The sequence below is a fragment of the Hetaerina americana genome, unplaced genomic scaffold (genome assembly GCF_022747635.1).
Source record: "Hetaerina americana unplaced genomic scaffold, ioHetAmer1.1.p SCAF_1, whole genome shotgun sequence".
NCBI classification, from domain to species: domain Eukaryota; kingdom Metazoa; phylum Arthropoda; class Insecta; order Odonata; family Calopterygidae; genus Hetaerina; species Hetaerina americana.
Window position 1 is genome coordinate 73,909,856 of NW_027286069.1, and position 17,300 is coordinate 73,927,155.

The window sequence follows — 17,300 nt, forward strand, 5'->3', positions numbered from 1 at the left end:
CGGCCCGGTCCGCCCGCCGGGCTCACCCGCCGCCACCGGACCCCTACTTTCCCACCATCGGCGATGTCTTCTCCCTCACCGGCCTCCGCACCGCCGCGCCCATCTTCCCACGACGCCTCGTCCTCTTCCTCGCCGTCTTGGGCGCCGCCTCCGCCGTGGCCACCCTCGCAGATGGCGGCGAATCCCGGAGTGGAGTCGCGGAGAGGGACGGGGCGGCGGGCGGCGGAGGGGACGACGGAGGGGGTGGGGAGGTGTGGGGCTCTAGGACCCGGAGAGAGGAAGGGGACGAGGCGCCCGAGGCTCTCTGGGCGACGCACCGGTCGTGGCTGGAGGACGTAGCACGGCCCTCGCCCCCTTGGCTCGCATCGACCCCCTCGAGCCACGCGAACCGCGGGGTGCGACCCGAAGAACCACCTCACCTAGACGGTCATAGAGAAAGAGGTGCCGCCGAGGTCGGTGCACCGCCGTCCCCTACACGGGAACATCCCGTCGAGAGCCCCCCAGGCCCCCCGGGGGACTCACCTCCCCCCCTCCGTCCCGCCTCCGCCGAGGACCGACAGATTCCCGCGGATAACGGACGGACTGGCCGACCGGGGGTCCCCGAAGCGACCTCCGCGGAGCCTCCCGACGGCATGGGAGGTGCGCCGGCTTCGACTCCGGGTCGGTCCGCGGATTCCGACGCGCCCCGCCCCGCCCAAGCGGTCTCCACTACCTCCTCATCCCCCCGCGAACCCGATAGTCCTCCCTCGGTTACCCCCAATCCCCACAAGAAGTGTGCCATGATGAGGTTCCCGAGGGATGCCGAGGCAGGGGAGGAAGATTCGGAGAATTTCCTCGTCAACGACGCCTCCTCCTCTCCAGCCGATCGCCCTTACTCCTCGGCGATCGCCACTTCCTCCTCCGCGAGCGCCGACCAAGCAGCACCGGGCACCCTTATCTCAAGCGGAGGCAACGACACGGCAGAGGTCATCATTAAGAAGCACCATACACTCACGATTGGGTACCTCCCGGCTGTGAAAGGAAAGGAAAGGGTGAAGGAACGGCAGGGGCTGGCTATCTCGGGAGCCATTACCTTCGCACTTCATGAGGTTGGTTTGCGGGCGCTGTTTTTTTCATTTCATATGCATGATTGAAAACTGCTTTTCTCTTACAACCTTTGGAAAAATAACCCTCGATGTCCCACGCGGTTTTCTTGCACGCTAGTGAATTCAAATAAGTACTTGGAAATGACAGACGTTGCTAGGCTAAACGTTCCCAGGGAGGACTCTGAATGGAAGAAAGAGAGGGGAAAATGGGTATGGGCAACGGTAATTATAATTTCCGTTGAAAAAAATTATTAATATTTCGACGAGCCCTTATTCCAAACTTGCATGTCATGTGGCTTTGATGGAACTGTGATGTACCAAATACTGTGGATGTTTTTATAAATCACGAATTCTGTAAACCTTACCAATCTCTGTCATTTGTCATTAATCGGTAAGCTCAAAGATCGTGGTTCCTCTTTCGACGGCTTCTCCAAATGAAATTTCTCAAGGCCATTAATTTCGTGGAGTTAATGGTCGTTTTCAGGGGGAGTTTCAATGAAAACAATCAATTTTGGATAATGTATTGATAAGGATCTGGGCAATCCAGGCAAACGTGAATATTATGTTCATTACTGTTAGTTGTAAGCACGGGAAAGTTATGATGGATGGGCAGCAGCCTCATTCCCCGGACACTCCGCTCCCGTCTCCGTCCAACTTCGACGCCATACGTAGTTGCGAGTCGAGGTGACCCTTTTCCCTTATTTTTTATTCGAAGAGGTGTCGTAATATATAATATATCAGGATTCGTTTAATAAGGGTCCATGGTATTTTAATTTTCACCTTTTTCCCCTGCCATTTCTTTATAGGCTTTCCCTGGCTTTAAAATGTTCTCATATTTCTGCCTGATATGGTTCCGTTTCGAATTTATTTATGCTTTTTACCTTCAAATATTTGTTCTTCATGCCTTAATTTTTTTTCGCTCTTTCTGCTTTTCTGCTCGTATTTAATTCAAATACTTGTTTTGAATTAATTGTGTGTGATAACCTTTGGTGCTCTACCCGCTATTCGATGCTTGATTTCAGATAATTATTTTTCCCTTCGTTCCTTCCGGCTTCGTGCATCTCGACCCAAGAATATGTATTGCGGTGTACTTTTCATTTGCCACTCATTATGTGTGAATCTCTTGGTTAACCTTTGAAGCGAGGGATCGTTATATTGCGTCAGGCCCGTCCGTCTCCGATGTCGCTTTGAGCGTCGTCGAATAGAGGCTGTGAGACTTATCGTGGCTGTTCATCTCTACGTATATCCTGTCTCGGTGTGAAGGTTAATGCAGTACTTAAAAGAGTTGGCTTTTCATCTAGAGTTGATAAGGACACATTCAATTTATATTTTAAAAGAGGATTCGGTCATTTTAGTGGGCTCACTCATTTGCTATTGATGAAAATTGAACCGCACGTTTTGGTGATGCAATTCAATTCATGTGTCTAACTTGAATATCGATTTTCTGTTTGTAGATCGGTAGAAGCAGATTATCAGATGGTGTGGTCGGTGGTGTGATGCAGCGGTGATTTGCGACTTAGCGACGAAGCTCAGGCTGTAAGTTGGATTGAGCTTCGCATTTGCCCATGGAGACATTTTCACATTGGTAGCTGACAATTTTACAACACGATGAAATCGTGCTACGAACGTCAAGAATCACTCGTAAACTATCGTATTAGCGGCTTCATGCCATGACTCCGGGATTTTATATTTTCTGAAAGATTTGCCACAAGTTTTGTCGCTAGTAATGGTAGCGTAATCTTGAAATGGGAAGCTTAAATACCACTGGAAGCCACGAAAGATACATTTCTCTGATTTCTAATTCTGCAGAGACGAGCGATAGTGGCATTTTATTAGTTTCGATTCGGTCCATTTCTTGCATGTACTCTTTTTTATTGAAAAATAAGAATTAAAATTCGTAAGGTACAAGTATTTTTAAAGTACATGTTTTCCTCTCCCCTCCTCTTCTGTTCTCCTTCTTAAAAAGTGTCGTTTAAATTGTCACTCAGTTCGCTTTCTATTTTGAGAATTTTTTTCTGTGAGATTTTATGTTAAATTATTTTTAATTATGCTTTTATTGTTTTCAAAAATATAAATCGTTCAAAACATACACACATGAATTTATTCATTCATGAACAAATTTAATTATTAGGAGTACGTAATGCCCTTACTTTTTTTATCCTCCATTTTTTCAACTCCGTAATTTGATCAAGGGCTCTCAAAGTATATAACACTCTGCTCCGTTCTTTGTAACCTCTAACGTTCGGTTCAATAAAGACACACGTTTATTAGAAAGGAATAATTAATTTTGATTATTGAGGTAATATTTTTTGTGAATTTCAGTATTTAAAATATGGTTTAAAATACAGGTACGTCAATTGCATGAGTGTAGTCGTTATGTGATCACCCTGGTACTGCAACTATTTTCTGAACTGTAACTTCATTTATGAAGCAAGCTGACGTTCGTCTACTTTCGTATTATTTGATGCGCTGCTCGAGACTCTTTCTGTGTTGCATATCTAGCTCTGTAGACTTTTTTTCGAATTAAAAATTCTTTTCGCGTCGAACAAATGTTGCTTAGTTGAGGGAGTTGTCATTGGCGTGTGCTGTAGCTGTTAGGATGTTGTTACGTTCGCTCTAGCTACTCTGTCAGTGGACAAATAAAATGATAGATAGTTGTATTGAAGTACATAACTTGTATTTGTTTATAAAATCATTCAGATATTGTGAATTTGGCGAGTTGTCCGCATGAATCACCCGGTCTCTGGGGAGTAGCGAACACTATCCCCTAAGTTACCAAACATATGCCCTTCTTAGATTAAGATGACTTCACAATCCCTCTTTCTCATTACTTTTGATAGATTCTGGTACAGTACAGCATAATATGTTCACGAGATGCTCATCAGATTAGGTGCATCGATAGAGTGAATTCATTTCAAACCTCATCCACATCTTCCGGTTTTTCGTCCCATTTCCCCTTATTGGCCGTTGACTATGAATGAACTATGAATATTGACTTTCCCTTGATTAACTTTTAACTCGTGACTTGCATTATTTTTTTTAATTCCAGGAGTTAGCGTGCGGCTGTAGATAAAATCCATGTAAGTCATTCTTTCGAGGTTCTATTTGAATTTGGTTTTACAAAGTTTTCTTGAGTCGAGGTTACGTTTAGTTGGGACGGAGCGAGGTTCCGCTATGACACTGAAGTAAGACAATTACATGTCGGTCGACGTTGGCCGTATTGAAGCGGTCGGCGTGAGGGTAGAGTGAAATGGGACTCAATGGAGAATTTGTGGTAGTCTAAAGGCACATGAAGGCTATGGCAGTGGGTGAGTGGCGGCAATTGGCGAGACAAGGATCATTACGCTAGCGGTGAATTCTGCAGTCCCGTCCATTTCTGCGGCAAACGAGAAGGGACAGTGAATTGACGATAGATGTGGGCGATAGTGAGGGATAATCTGAAATTCGAAGTTTCAAAAAAAGATCTCGCATATCCAGTTTGATTATCTTGAATAAAACAACATCTATTAAAATAAATCGGACGATATATCAAACCTTAAATTTGATTACAATTGGAAGTCACGGCATTCAGATATTTCAGTGGTCACGAAACTTTTGCTTCTTAGACGGATCGACGACGCTGCAGAGTTTCAGCGACGTCAAGGTCATCGTTCAAATTCCATTCCTTTAATCTTTATCGCTCTAAAGGATACCAATACTAGTACTTGATATAAGATGTATCAGAACCAACTGAATGTAATTTCAACTTTCTAGTAGGTATCTTAAAACACGTCTAACCTATCTCGTAAACGCTCCGCAATGGCATTTGCCTGAATCTTCCGATTTTCATGCGAATATATGAAGCGTGGAAGGAAGGAAATGGAATAAGGATGATAATTTTGTAACTACTCCAATTTGGTAAACTAGAAATTTGGGTAAAAAAGAAACTTTTCACTTCCACATAAAGAAGTCTTTATGTGGAAGTGCAAAGTTTCTTTTTTACTCTAATCATGAAGGAATTCCACTAAGTGAAGCCTGGAATTGTTATGTTTATTAAGCGAAATATCATTCAATTTGCTTCTTAATGGTTTCTATTGCTAAAAATCCCCATTACATTTGTCTGATTGTTTTGCTCACATTCATATATTTTATCAAGGATTTTAATGTTTCAATAAAAGCTCTCAACAAAATTAACCAAAGCAAAACTGCTAGATCCCACTATATTCATTTTCCTATACGCCACCAACTACAATTTTTATGAGAATCCTAAGAGTGCGTGAGATACGGAGAGGGCATGGAATGTGGAAGAATGAAATTGAGGGGAGAATTTTGAGTGGGAGAGATAGGGCGAGGAAAATAATGGAGAAAAAGAATGCATAAGAGAGTCATTTCTAAAACTTATCCGTTAGATGAATTCGTTCTCAACATCCGCAGGGGAAACGTTGGAAATCTCATGTGAAATGCACGACTAATATTCCAAGAATTTTAAGCGTGTATATGCACTTCAGTGACCTTTATTGTAATGAAATGTAGCCCCACCCAATAAACTCAGACTCTTATTTTGATTTTGCAATGGTGAGCTGCCTTTTAAAGGAGAAATGTTCATCTGCTAGTATCTAATCTATTTCAATCTTGATGAAAATCTTGAAATTTCGCGAATGGTGTAAACGTAGAATCAATACGAAAGCTACAGTCGGATTGGGCTCGAAATTCATATTGATTTTTTTGGAATACAATACTTAAACCTCTTGGAGTAAACGGAGCCGAGCTTGGCTGGACAGCATACCAGGTGAAATGTATTCATTGTGCACAGTAGTTGCAAAAGCACGGTAGTGTGTTCAATTTATGTAAATCGTTCAATGTGTGTCTACAACTTTTGTCACCGACACGTTTGTTAAACTCCCACTTTGCCCATCCGCACTAAGCTTTTGTTTAAGAATTTGAATGCTAATTTTTTTATACCTTGCGATTCCATAATACGGTAAAATCTTTGTACCATGAATGACTTTGCTCACAAGTACGGAAAATAATTCTAGTTTTTCATGATATTCCTTCCGAAAACTCCTGAAGAATATGAGAGGAAACAATGCTCAACGATTACTCATAAATTCGTCTTTTTGACGGACCTAGATTTCGTCACAATGCGACATCACCTGGGCGTGCAACAAGTATGTATGTATGTTAAATAATGGAGCATTGTTTCCTCTGGTATCTTTTAAGAATTTTCGGCATGAAGGTCATAAAAAACTTGCAACAATGGAATTAGTTTTCCTAATTTTATACTGAAAGATTCATACAATAAATCAGTCTACGCTGAATTTCTCTGTACTTGTATTGCTTACTTTTATAATGAAGAAATTCCGCATAGGCGGAAATCATTTCCTTTTGCGATCTATAATTTTCCGACCTTACGTGTACTTCCACGCAGGTGAATCAAATTTTAAATATAGCCAATTCTCAATGTTGCTGATTATTTTCCTGTACAATATATTGATGTAGATATTTTATCGCTCACATTCATGGCAAGCGTTAAAAAAAAGTTGAATATTAGTAGCAATTTTTTAAAACCGTACGATTCGGGAATCATCTCTCTGTGTTTACTTCGGCAAAGCTGAATACCATCATATTATTATACTATATATTTTCCTTGTTTTCCGTATAATTTTCCGCGTAAGTTCCTTTCATTTGTGTGCCATGTTCAGGTCTCTTTACTACGAAATTGTTTTAACTTTTTTCTCGCCAAATCTTTTCTCCTTTGTGCGACCTCCTCCGTTTTAATTTTACGCATGTGGTAACTTCGAAGATTTATGTGACATAATTCGTCTATTTTTATTATTAATCGTCAATTCGTCTCTATGTTTTCCAGTTGTCATTTATTCGTCTACTTTATTTATACCTGAAGATATTTGATTAGCGACGCATTGATTGATAAGTGCGTACAGGTATATATGGTACATACTTGATGAAGTCCCCAATGGCTTTAAGTCAAAACGTAGTTAATGGCGGCAGTTATTATTTCAACAGGATTTGTAAATTGTAATCAATCTATCGTCCATTCTCTCTCAGTCATTCGGAAGCTTCTTCAAAACGGGTTTCCTTTGCGTCGTTTATCTTCATTCTTGTTCGACTGATTTATTTTCAAACTTAAGTCACATTTAAGGCTGCTCATAAAATAACTCTAGACGCTATTAAGCTATCCCTTATTTCCCCTCGGTTGTTTTCCGATTCTCAAAAGCATTCAGATTTTTGAGAGCAGAATTGTTGTTGATTTCTTTGCACAGTTATGTGCAACATCGATTATAACTTTTATTTCCGGATTCTATTACTTAATGTTAAATTTCTACGTTTCAGCTTAACCAATCATCATATAGCAATGATAAAATTTTCACGGCATGCTGTTGGCGTATATATAACTCGATGCTTCTCTCCCTCTCTTTCCCTCTCTTATTGCACCTCTCGGCGTGACAAACAGCCCGCATGCTGACCCCGGTCGTTTAAAGTCCTTAAGCCAACTACTCCTCTACTCCCACGTTCCTATTCAAACTCGGCCGTTCTGCCCACCGCCTCCTCCCACATTCTGGACAACTCATTGGTTTGCCGAGACGCTGGCCATCATCTCAAGTCTCTCGAGTGCCCCCGCTTATCCATTAGTCTCCATTCTATTTTGAGACTCTGCCCACATGTCTGGTGGCTATTTTCGCCCTTTTCTCATTGCCGTGAGCCGCATAGTAAACACGCAGTTTTCCCTCGTGCCCAGTTTACTTTCAATTTCTTTTCCTTCATAAAGCAAACATCCCGAGAACAAAAAACTTGAAAACGGCCTGTCCATTTTGTGAATTACATTTTAGACTTAATAGTGCGAATAATGTAATTGTAAATAACCTATCAGTGTAGGCATTATTTTTCCTTAGAGATAGTTTGGTGAAATATTTCGATTGATATGTCAGTTTTTTTTAGAGTTCAACCTGAAAATATCTATTTCGTTCCAATAAGATTACTCTTTATCTTGATTTAGCCCATTCATTCTTTGTCTTGTTTTAGCGTGTTAACTGTATTGACGAACGCGATTTTCATTTATTTTTGCGTATTTTCCTGTCTCATCGACTCGTTACTAAATCTTTATAAGTACGTGGTTTTATTTTTCTCTCGACTCGAAAATACGTACCACTGAGATATTTATCATGGAAACAAGGCTCTTGCGCATAATTCAGTTCCATTGCCAATTTGTCTTATAGCTCGAAGGACAGCTTCCTCTGGTAAACGTCGTAATTTAGTCAATTTGTGCACTAAAGGTGTACAAGTTATGCTCATTAGAACTCTCTGGCCGTCACAATGATACTTTGATACAGGTGAATTGGTGGGTAACTATGTTTACCGCAAACCTCTGGGGGTGTTGCGTTTAGTCCTAGGAATGAAATTCCAGTTCCCACTCTTCGCTCAGAGGGTCTTTGAAAGCATATGTTTTGCTCTGGTGGAGATGTACATCTACACAATTCCCCACAAGCCGTCGCAAGTACGTGTGGCAGGGGGTGGTAGGTCACCAGCTATTCTACATGTATCATCCCCTGTATTTACTTATGCACATAGCGCCCCACGATCCATCCAAAAAATGCACGGAAAGGAGGCGACCGAGCACTATCCAGGCAACATGCCTACACTTATTAAGAGTATTACATGGCTAGCAGCTGTTCCTGTGCATACGGAAGGAGGACAAGAAAAATAATCAAAAGAGGGTAGGCGCAAATGCAATTCAGGCACTTATTACCGGTTAGTATTCTACACATTCCGGACGGACAATTCACAAATACAATAGACTTTATCTATATTAAATTGCACCCCGCCCGGCGCAAGGGCGTACGAAGGGGTGCCTTAGGCTGTAGACTTTGAGAGAGTTTCGGGGATGTTTAATCTCAAATAACCCTATTTTCGGCAGCGCTTACTTTTTACAGTCTTAGGCGCTCCCCCTTTTTTGTTGTCGCGAGTAGTGCGCCGGAAAAACGAATGCTTGAATCTATCCGTTTGGCAGTCTATCCTCGAATTCACTTGACTGGCAAACTGTAGACAAAATTTGAAGGAAATTTGTAAATGAAAAAGACTCCAACACAGTTGAAGCAAATTGTTAGTCCTGGTATGGTGCTGGGAGTGTACGTTGCACATTCTCGCCCATGTTTGAATCCCAGTTTTCTGACGAAGTATGTGATAGAGAGGCCTGTGCAATTGAAACTGGACATGAGGAAATAAATAGAAGAGAGTAATTAAATGATAAATAGAATAACTACGGAAAAATGCCTCTTTTGCGCGAGAAGATTGACACTGTTGTGTCACGTACCACATACAATGGAGAAAGTCGGAGGGTGCGTGGGTGATTGAGCTAGGTGGCTTACGCAAAGATTATGGGTTCGAGCCGGACCTCGAACATGCTTCGATACGAAATGAGTTTTCATTACCTCACCTATCAGAATACCAATATGCGTAAGCCAACTCGGTAGCATCTAGTTTCGAATATCCACTCATGAAGAAATTCCATGAAGGCCACAAATCGTATCCGACCCTACTTATGCGTAATTCATGTTCTGTCGTGTGAATGGTTCAAAGATGATCCCTTGAAAATTTGGAGTTCTTTGACTAACAGCCGTATCGAAAGATTCCGTCAAGTTTTTTAGCTCTAGGTTGAACTAATTTCTCAGGGTTTAAATAAAATCTTCCTTTTGTCATGCTTCTGTTCTCTATTCATTCGTTTGCCTTCATTTCTCGTTCTATAGTTCAATTTTGCGCGTTAATTCGCTCGTACCCGATTTTTTGTTCGGCGGAACTGTCTCAACTGCTTAAGGATATCATTGGCAAACCCTATTTTACTGAATATTTGAATGATCGGGCCCGATGACGTTAATAATCGTCTAGTATTATTACGTTGAAACTCGCTATTTCTCAGTTTTGAATCTGTCCTTGGATTTTATTCTGATGGGAAGGGCAAACAGAGAAGAACGCGATGCAGTCTTTTTTAAGCCTAAGATGTTGCGAAGAATGCAAAATGTTTTCATGCGATCATGGGGAAAAACACCCATTATCACCATTTTATTGGCGGGATTTCTACCTGTATGCTTCGTCTGTGTGCTTGCTTCTATTGAAGTGCGAACAATACATTTTGTTACCAGTTACTAAGAATTCATCTTGTTTGGAAAGCAGTTGAAGCTCACCCTCCATTATTGCGCGTGATGCCGGTGTCCCCAAAGAGATCATGAGCAATATCATCAAATGCATGAGAATTGACGATATGGATTTTTTTACCGGCCCGGTGAGAACCTGTCTATAAGTGTATATCTGTTGACAAACTCTTACGACTCCGCTAGGCAATGTGACTACTATTTTGTGATGATTTAGAGAAAAATGAATTTATATTTGTATGTATACATATAATATGTGTGTGTATGTATGTGTATATATATATATATATATATATATATATATATATATATATATATATATATATATATATATATATATATATATATTGGCATATCAATATATTGTTTGTTTTCAATATTAGTGTAATTATTTTTCTATGATTCTTCGTATTACGTGGTATATGAAAGCTTTTTAATGGCGTTACCACTCCCCGTGACGCCCTGGTCTATTTGACTTCATAAATTACACGGCTACGCCAATTTAATGTGTAGTATCACCTCAGTAGAATGATTTTCTAGTAGTAGAGTCCTCAAAGATTTTCTACCAGTTCCTAAATTGAATCGAAAAAGCCGTTATTTGAAATGGTTACATCCAATTTGGCACTGTGAATCGTTACTATAATTCATGTGTATTTTCAATTCCTCTATAATAGCTGTTAATTATATCTTATCGTGAATATAATCAAAACTCCTTATCTTTATCATATTCAGCGGAATTGTAGAAGATAGTTTCAAATGAAACGAATAGATGAACAGCTTACAGTATCATATGATTTTATGTCCTCCGTAGAGAATGTAAAGAAATCGCATTTAAGATTCCTATTTCATATTAAACTCGTCTCAGATGTAGTAAGAACATGGAAATTAAAATTTATCTCCAATAATCATAAGGTTGATACATTCTCTGTTAATGCCTACACTTTGAGTGATAACGGTATTCATGGTGGTAAGTTAACTTCAATTTATCAAATCTGAGTTACACTTATGGATTTAAAAAAAAACGTTGCGTCGTAATTACCGTTACGGTGCAATAGCAGTAATATTGGAGTTTTTGATCAGAGATTGCGAAGAAAGCGCACTTGAAAATTGGGTTTAAGAGCTGATTACGGTATTTGTTCAGTGGAGTGTATTTGTGTGCGAGAGTGGAGGCACTACACTTTCTGTAGACTCAAGATAAGATAGATATCGTGCTTGAGGGTTTGCCAATCACAGTTCCCTTCGTTTGAGAGTGATGTTTACATGTGCCTCTAGAGAGAGAGCGTCAGATACCTTCCAGGAAACACGACAGCATAAATCTTTTCTTGCGTGAAAATGTTTTGCATGTCACGAAGTATTCCGATGAGTATTGATCTTAAAAATACAAGATAATCATGTCCGTCAATATCTTGCGCACAAAACGGAAATGAGAAGTTTGACATTTTGAACTAGTCTGAATAATTTGAAGCTGTTAGTAATTCTGTTCACGTAAGTTTGGGATGCTTAGTTGATTCAAGATTGTCGACCGGGTGGATTTCCTCTTATTGCTCGTCTAAATTGAGGATAGGATGAGTCTGCTTCATGGTTTTCACATTTTATTCTCCTGAATAATTGCTCGGTGCTCAAAATGCATATGAATTGTGTGTTTTTTGTTTGAATGGAAACACATAGCCCAAAACGCACATGAACATTAGGGAAAGGAATTGGTGATATAGTAGTATTTTAATTTCTCCTCGCTCAAATTGCTCCAATGTAGAGTCGCTGTCATGTTCACATGTGTATATTTTAAAAAACTGTTATTATTTTCTGACGCATTTGTGATGTAAAACATAGTTTCTAGCACGGTAAAATTTCATTTTAATGATGGGTGGGAAGAAAGATCTTATATAAACAGTTCGGGTGATAATCCCATTTGATATTCCCTTTCTGTTATTCCTTGTCGTGAAAATTGATATTGAAGCTGTGTTTCTAGTAATTTCAAAAGGTCTTTGGTTTGATCTTCCTCCAAAATAAATTAGCTGTCATTCATGGAAATAATTCAGTGCTTCTGGGATTAATTAATGCTGATCGTGGTCTTTTGTGGCGTCCATCGTACTAGTGTTATTTTTGTTTGATTGCTTGAGGAACATCTCATGGTTTCGACGTTCCTTGTGATTCTGCAGCGGGTGTCCTCATGAGCTCACTTCGCTCCCGAAGACCCTCGCTGTGATAGGAAGGGAATGTGGTGCCACAAAATGCTTCATACAAATCCGTATTCCAATTCCTCCTTAGAACGAATGTACGTTATGGGCTTCCTACTTGGTGTGATCTTGTAAATACCCTTTAAATTCACTTGTTTGTTACACAAAGAAAACTTAATTTTTCATGGTTTTGCTGCAATTGCATTCTTTTTCGGTAGACATTCGTGCCAACTCTGGCAAATGGACTTATTAGCAATAATCCGACGCTTAGGTAGTCCGAAATATGCTTTTTTCGTATTTATCGTCATCATTAGTTATCAGTCCGAAGATTACTCGGATGTGCCTCTCTCCTCAATTTACCAGGCTTCTTTGAGTTCGTCAGTTTCTGTCCCTCGCGTTTTTCATTGCATTGTTAATTTATTCCGTCCTTGACCTTTATCCATAGTTCTTCCACGTCACATGTCCATAACTTGCCTTCAGTAAACTGATATTCGTGTGGATATACCCAATTTGATCACCATCATTCCATATGCTCATTGTGTGAAGTTTGTTTCATTATGTGTAGGCACTTTTTATCGACTTTCATCAAGGTTTATTGTTTTCCTTTCTTATATTTTGTAAACTGCATCGTTTGGCTAAGTTTCTTCGTCCTGCCGAAAAATCCACATCATTCACCCGAATTGAGTTGATTATGAGAGTGGATAGTCTCTCCTATTATAAGTATTTAGCTTCAGGTCCATCCTTTTCAATACGAAGGATCACGCTTGACTTGCCTCAGCAGTGTAAGGAACACTTTTGTTTTGTTTGCTTATTTCTGGCGGAAGTTGTGAGGAAACATCTTGCCCCTTCTTTTTCCTTCTTATCGTTTATTTGTATTTTACTTCTCCTGATCTCGGTTTAAGAGACAAGTGAAAACATTCACTCATAATAATGTCATCCGATCTTTTTGATTGATACGGTGTAGTTCATCACTTAGCGAAAGCAGTCGCTGTCAGTTTTGCCTTTGTCTCCCGTTGGGCTGTTAATGATATGTGACAAAACATTATTAGGTTTTTCGCGTTTTTAGCTAGGTGTCTCGATCGATGCGTTCTTTGTTTTCCAAACTGTTGTGACGCTTGATTGACCCAAACCTTGGCTATTTTATTCGTCCGTTCCGGTAATCCTGCAATTATGACAGTGGATTTTCGTCGTTGTTGTGCGCTTCTTGAAATTTGCTGCTGCACCTTGAGTTGTCCTCGCTCCTCTCAGGAGTTGGATTTCCGTGGTGAATTTTCAGCCTTGAGTCATTCTGTCCAAGAATTAGGAAGCATTTGAAGTAGATGGTAAGAATGTGAGAGAGACGAGCCCGAGAAATCGTCGTGGCGAGAGAATTTGTGACATCTGAGATCATCTCGATGTAGGGAAATAACGAGAGGGAAAATCATATTCTGTGAAACGTTCAGGGTATAATATGCCTACTTCGTAGAAACAGTCAAAGCTGCCATTGGAAAAGAAACTACCAGCTATCACGGAGTGTAGTTCATGCTTTATCAAGTGCTGCCGAATTGAAAATCCCAGCACGGTATACGAGGATGGTCTGAAAAGTTTCCGACCTCAGAAAATTTCAGAAAAAATGTCTTGTATCATTGTTAGGTCTGGAACTTTTCAGACCACCCTCGTATATAAATTAAGGATCGCCACAGTAAGTCGGGTAAGCACGTCCCACCATTAGGTTCTGATAAGTGGGGTGAAGATTTCATCCAAATAGTACATTTATCCCACATAATTGAGATAATCACTTCCAAAAACAATCTTTGTGGTGTGCACATTGAGTACGAAGATCGAATAAAAGATCATATATGTGCGTTGAGTATGACAGAATGTTATTAATTCGACTTAGTGCGATCGTTCCCCTCATTATTTTACTTCATGTTCTCACTAGAAATATTTCCAATTCAAGGAACCCCAAAATTAGGCATGGTAAAACGTCGCATGTTATCATTCTCGGTGCTGAGACTTGTTTAAGGCGCATCGTCGGGTGCCTCCTCATTTGTCCTCATTGATTCTTGGCGCCGTCACTGTGTCGTAGTTATTTGGTTGGACGACCGACATCAGTTCATCTGCGTACTTACGGAATCAGGGTTAGGTAGCTAATTTGGTCAGAGGTAGGATTTTTGGGGAAGACAGGAAGGTTGGAGGTTATTAAAAGCCAGCATTAGTATTAGGTTACACTCAAGACATCGCCACGCGGGACAATTCGATGTCACACTTTCTGTGAAAGAACGTATTGATCAGGAACTTCGACTCTATTGCGTGCAAGTTTAATGGCTTGTTAATGGCGCTATTGCATGCAAGCTGAGTTTAGAAAGAATCTTGTTTTTCTTCGATGGTTTTGAAGCAACTGCCAATCAGGAACGGGGGTGAATAGGGAAAAGAGAGCGCTGCCAACCAAATTTGAGCTGAAGCGAACGGATGGTATTACATACGGACATATCCTTCGAGCCGTTCTCCTATGGAATGGGGGAGGTTTCGGCAAGATCAAAAAAGTTTGACCTCAAGTTATTTCGGGGGGTTTAATCCCTTTTTACTAATTTCCTCCAAGCTCTCATCCATACATACTTTCCCGTCCCTTTCAAATTCGTGTATTTTTCCATTAATGCGTTTCTGTTCCTAATATTCCATGCCTTGAGATTCTCTTCAATATCGTTCACCCGATGCTCTATATCCACCCCTTCCTATCAAACCATTCATTCTTCTCTCACGTATCTGTTTGGTGATCATATCGACTCATATGTTTTTTCAACGTGACCAAACCAGCGCAGCACACTGCTTTCGTTCTTCTGTCACTGCACGAATCCACATTCTTTCACAATCCTGTAATTACTCGCCCTACCTGTCATATTTTTATCACAAATATGGCTTACGTAACCCATAATGGATCAATTTCATTCAAAATGTATGTTTATTCTGGCAAGGCTTGCCGCAATTACGTTTCCATGCAATAATTTGCGGAGTATTCCTCCTCATACACAGATATTTTTACTTCCTACTTATAATATTTTAGTTTTAAATTGAAAATCTAGAAATCCATTCAAAGTTTTCGTGCACCAACTGCACCGAAACAGTTTAAGGGGTAGAAAATTGCTTACAAGTTGGCTGTGGTAATTTTTTATTGAAAGTTGGCCAGAGTTATTCTGCGTTACAGTATCTTTAACAAAAGACAGCAAGAATTCTATATCGGATAGGGAAATCGTCGAAAAATGTAGCAACTCCAGATTTGAACCCCGGCCCTCGGGGTCGTAAGCCAGTTCTATAACTAACTTTCTGATTGCTATTTAGGAGCGGTTTCTTCCGCTATTTTTCCAGTTGGGACCTGTATTCCAGCGCATTGATACTTTTTTATGAAGAAGAACGTGCGAATATATTCACAATATTTTTCACTGTACTTCTATTTCTCCATATTTGAAGCCCTACCGCAATTCCTTGAATTCGCTGGCACATTTTGTGCTGTTTATTCATCATCTGCGTCCCTCAACCCGTAATAACATGGAAAGGGAGAAAATATGAACAGGGAAAAAATTTAAATAACGTCTGTAAATAAAACGCGTTTTTGCGCACTATTTCTATTGCTACATCATTTTAATGATCGGTATACCACATTTAACGTACACCACTGCAACTTATCTGCTTGCTTTCCCCTCTAATAACAATTATTTTTTTCAATGCCGGCAATAAATTCGTTGAAAAATCAGGTAAGGCAAATGAGTATCTGTTGGACGAAATATTACCATTGACTGGCCTAGTGGGAAATTAATTTTCTTTACCAATTATCGGTGAAAATGAACTGTTCTTAAAAAATCTCCTTTAAGTGATTTGGTCAAGTAATTCATTGTTATAAGGCGCTATGTGTAATTCCAGTTCTGAATGTTTTGGTCAGTTCAGAAGTGATAAATCCAATATTTACTTCTTACTTGAACGGAAGTGCTCGTAAATTCTTCAACCTGTGTTTCATAATAATTCTGCACTCTTGTCAATATTATTTCCAAAGCCAGTGAAAATTGGAGTGAGCGCTCATTGGCACGGTTTTCCGTGCAGTGTTTTCGCCAGAGCTGTGTGTCACATTCCAAATTAAAGTTTTTTGATAACCAGTTGATGGCTGACATCACCACCTTGTTTTACTTGTGCAGATAAACACCGACCCGGACATCCTTCCTGGCGTGCACCTCTCCCTGCAATGGGAAGACACGAGAGGCGATACCGTGCTGACGACTCGAGCGATCACACAAATGATCTGTGGAGGAGTGTCTGCCTTCTTTGGGCCAGAGGGCAGTTGTAACGTAGAGGCCATCATTTCTGAAGCCAGCAATAAGCCCATGATCTCATATGTAAGTTACCAGTTTGATTTTCCTATCCCTTCATTCCTCGGAAAACGAGTGCTTCCGTGATCCGCGCGCTCACAATGAGAACTCGTCGGATCTCATGAGTCCAATGAGGACAGCAATTTTATGTGGTCTCCAATGTGGTGGCGGAGATAATTCCTTTAGAGACATTTTTAAATGGTTGTTTTTGGTTGGGAGTCGATCTAATTGAATCCCCTCCAGCCCGGTCAGAATTCTTGTTCGAGCATAATATGCTCTGAGAACCGACTAGAACGGGTTTCTGTGTAATGAATGTATCCCACTGGACGATGATGCTTGCATGCGATGGTTATCATGATAACCTAGATAACGGAAACTACCAAATTCCATTACACGAGATCAGTGCTTTAACGTTCACTAGTTAACTCCATTGATGAACTCTTATGTTGCATTTTGAATATCTCGTTACTTCGCTTCATTCGTATACATCCATTGCATTAGTTAGTTGAAGATTAGAATCTACCTCCCATTTACTGAAATCGGAGGATCTGGAAAGCA

At 40.4% G+C, this 17,300-nt stretch overlaps 1 protein-coding gene across 1 annotated transcript in view; it reads left to right on the forward strand.

The window, feature by feature from the left end:
- The first annotated feature begins 310 nt into the window (after positions 1-310).
- The window catches only part of LOC139693345 (receptor-type guanylate cyclase Gyc76C-like), an 80,269-nt gene continuing 63,279 nt past the window's right edge, over positions 311-17,300 (forward strand). The window contains exons 1-2 of the mRNA XM_071591475.1: positions 311-1,088; positions 16,572-16,769. Coding sequence (XP_071447576.1) covers positions 633-1,088; positions 16,572-16,769 — 654 coding nt within the window. The 5' untranslated portion in view covers positions 311-632. The remainder of the gene's footprint in view (positions 1,089-16,571; positions 16,770-17,300) is intronic.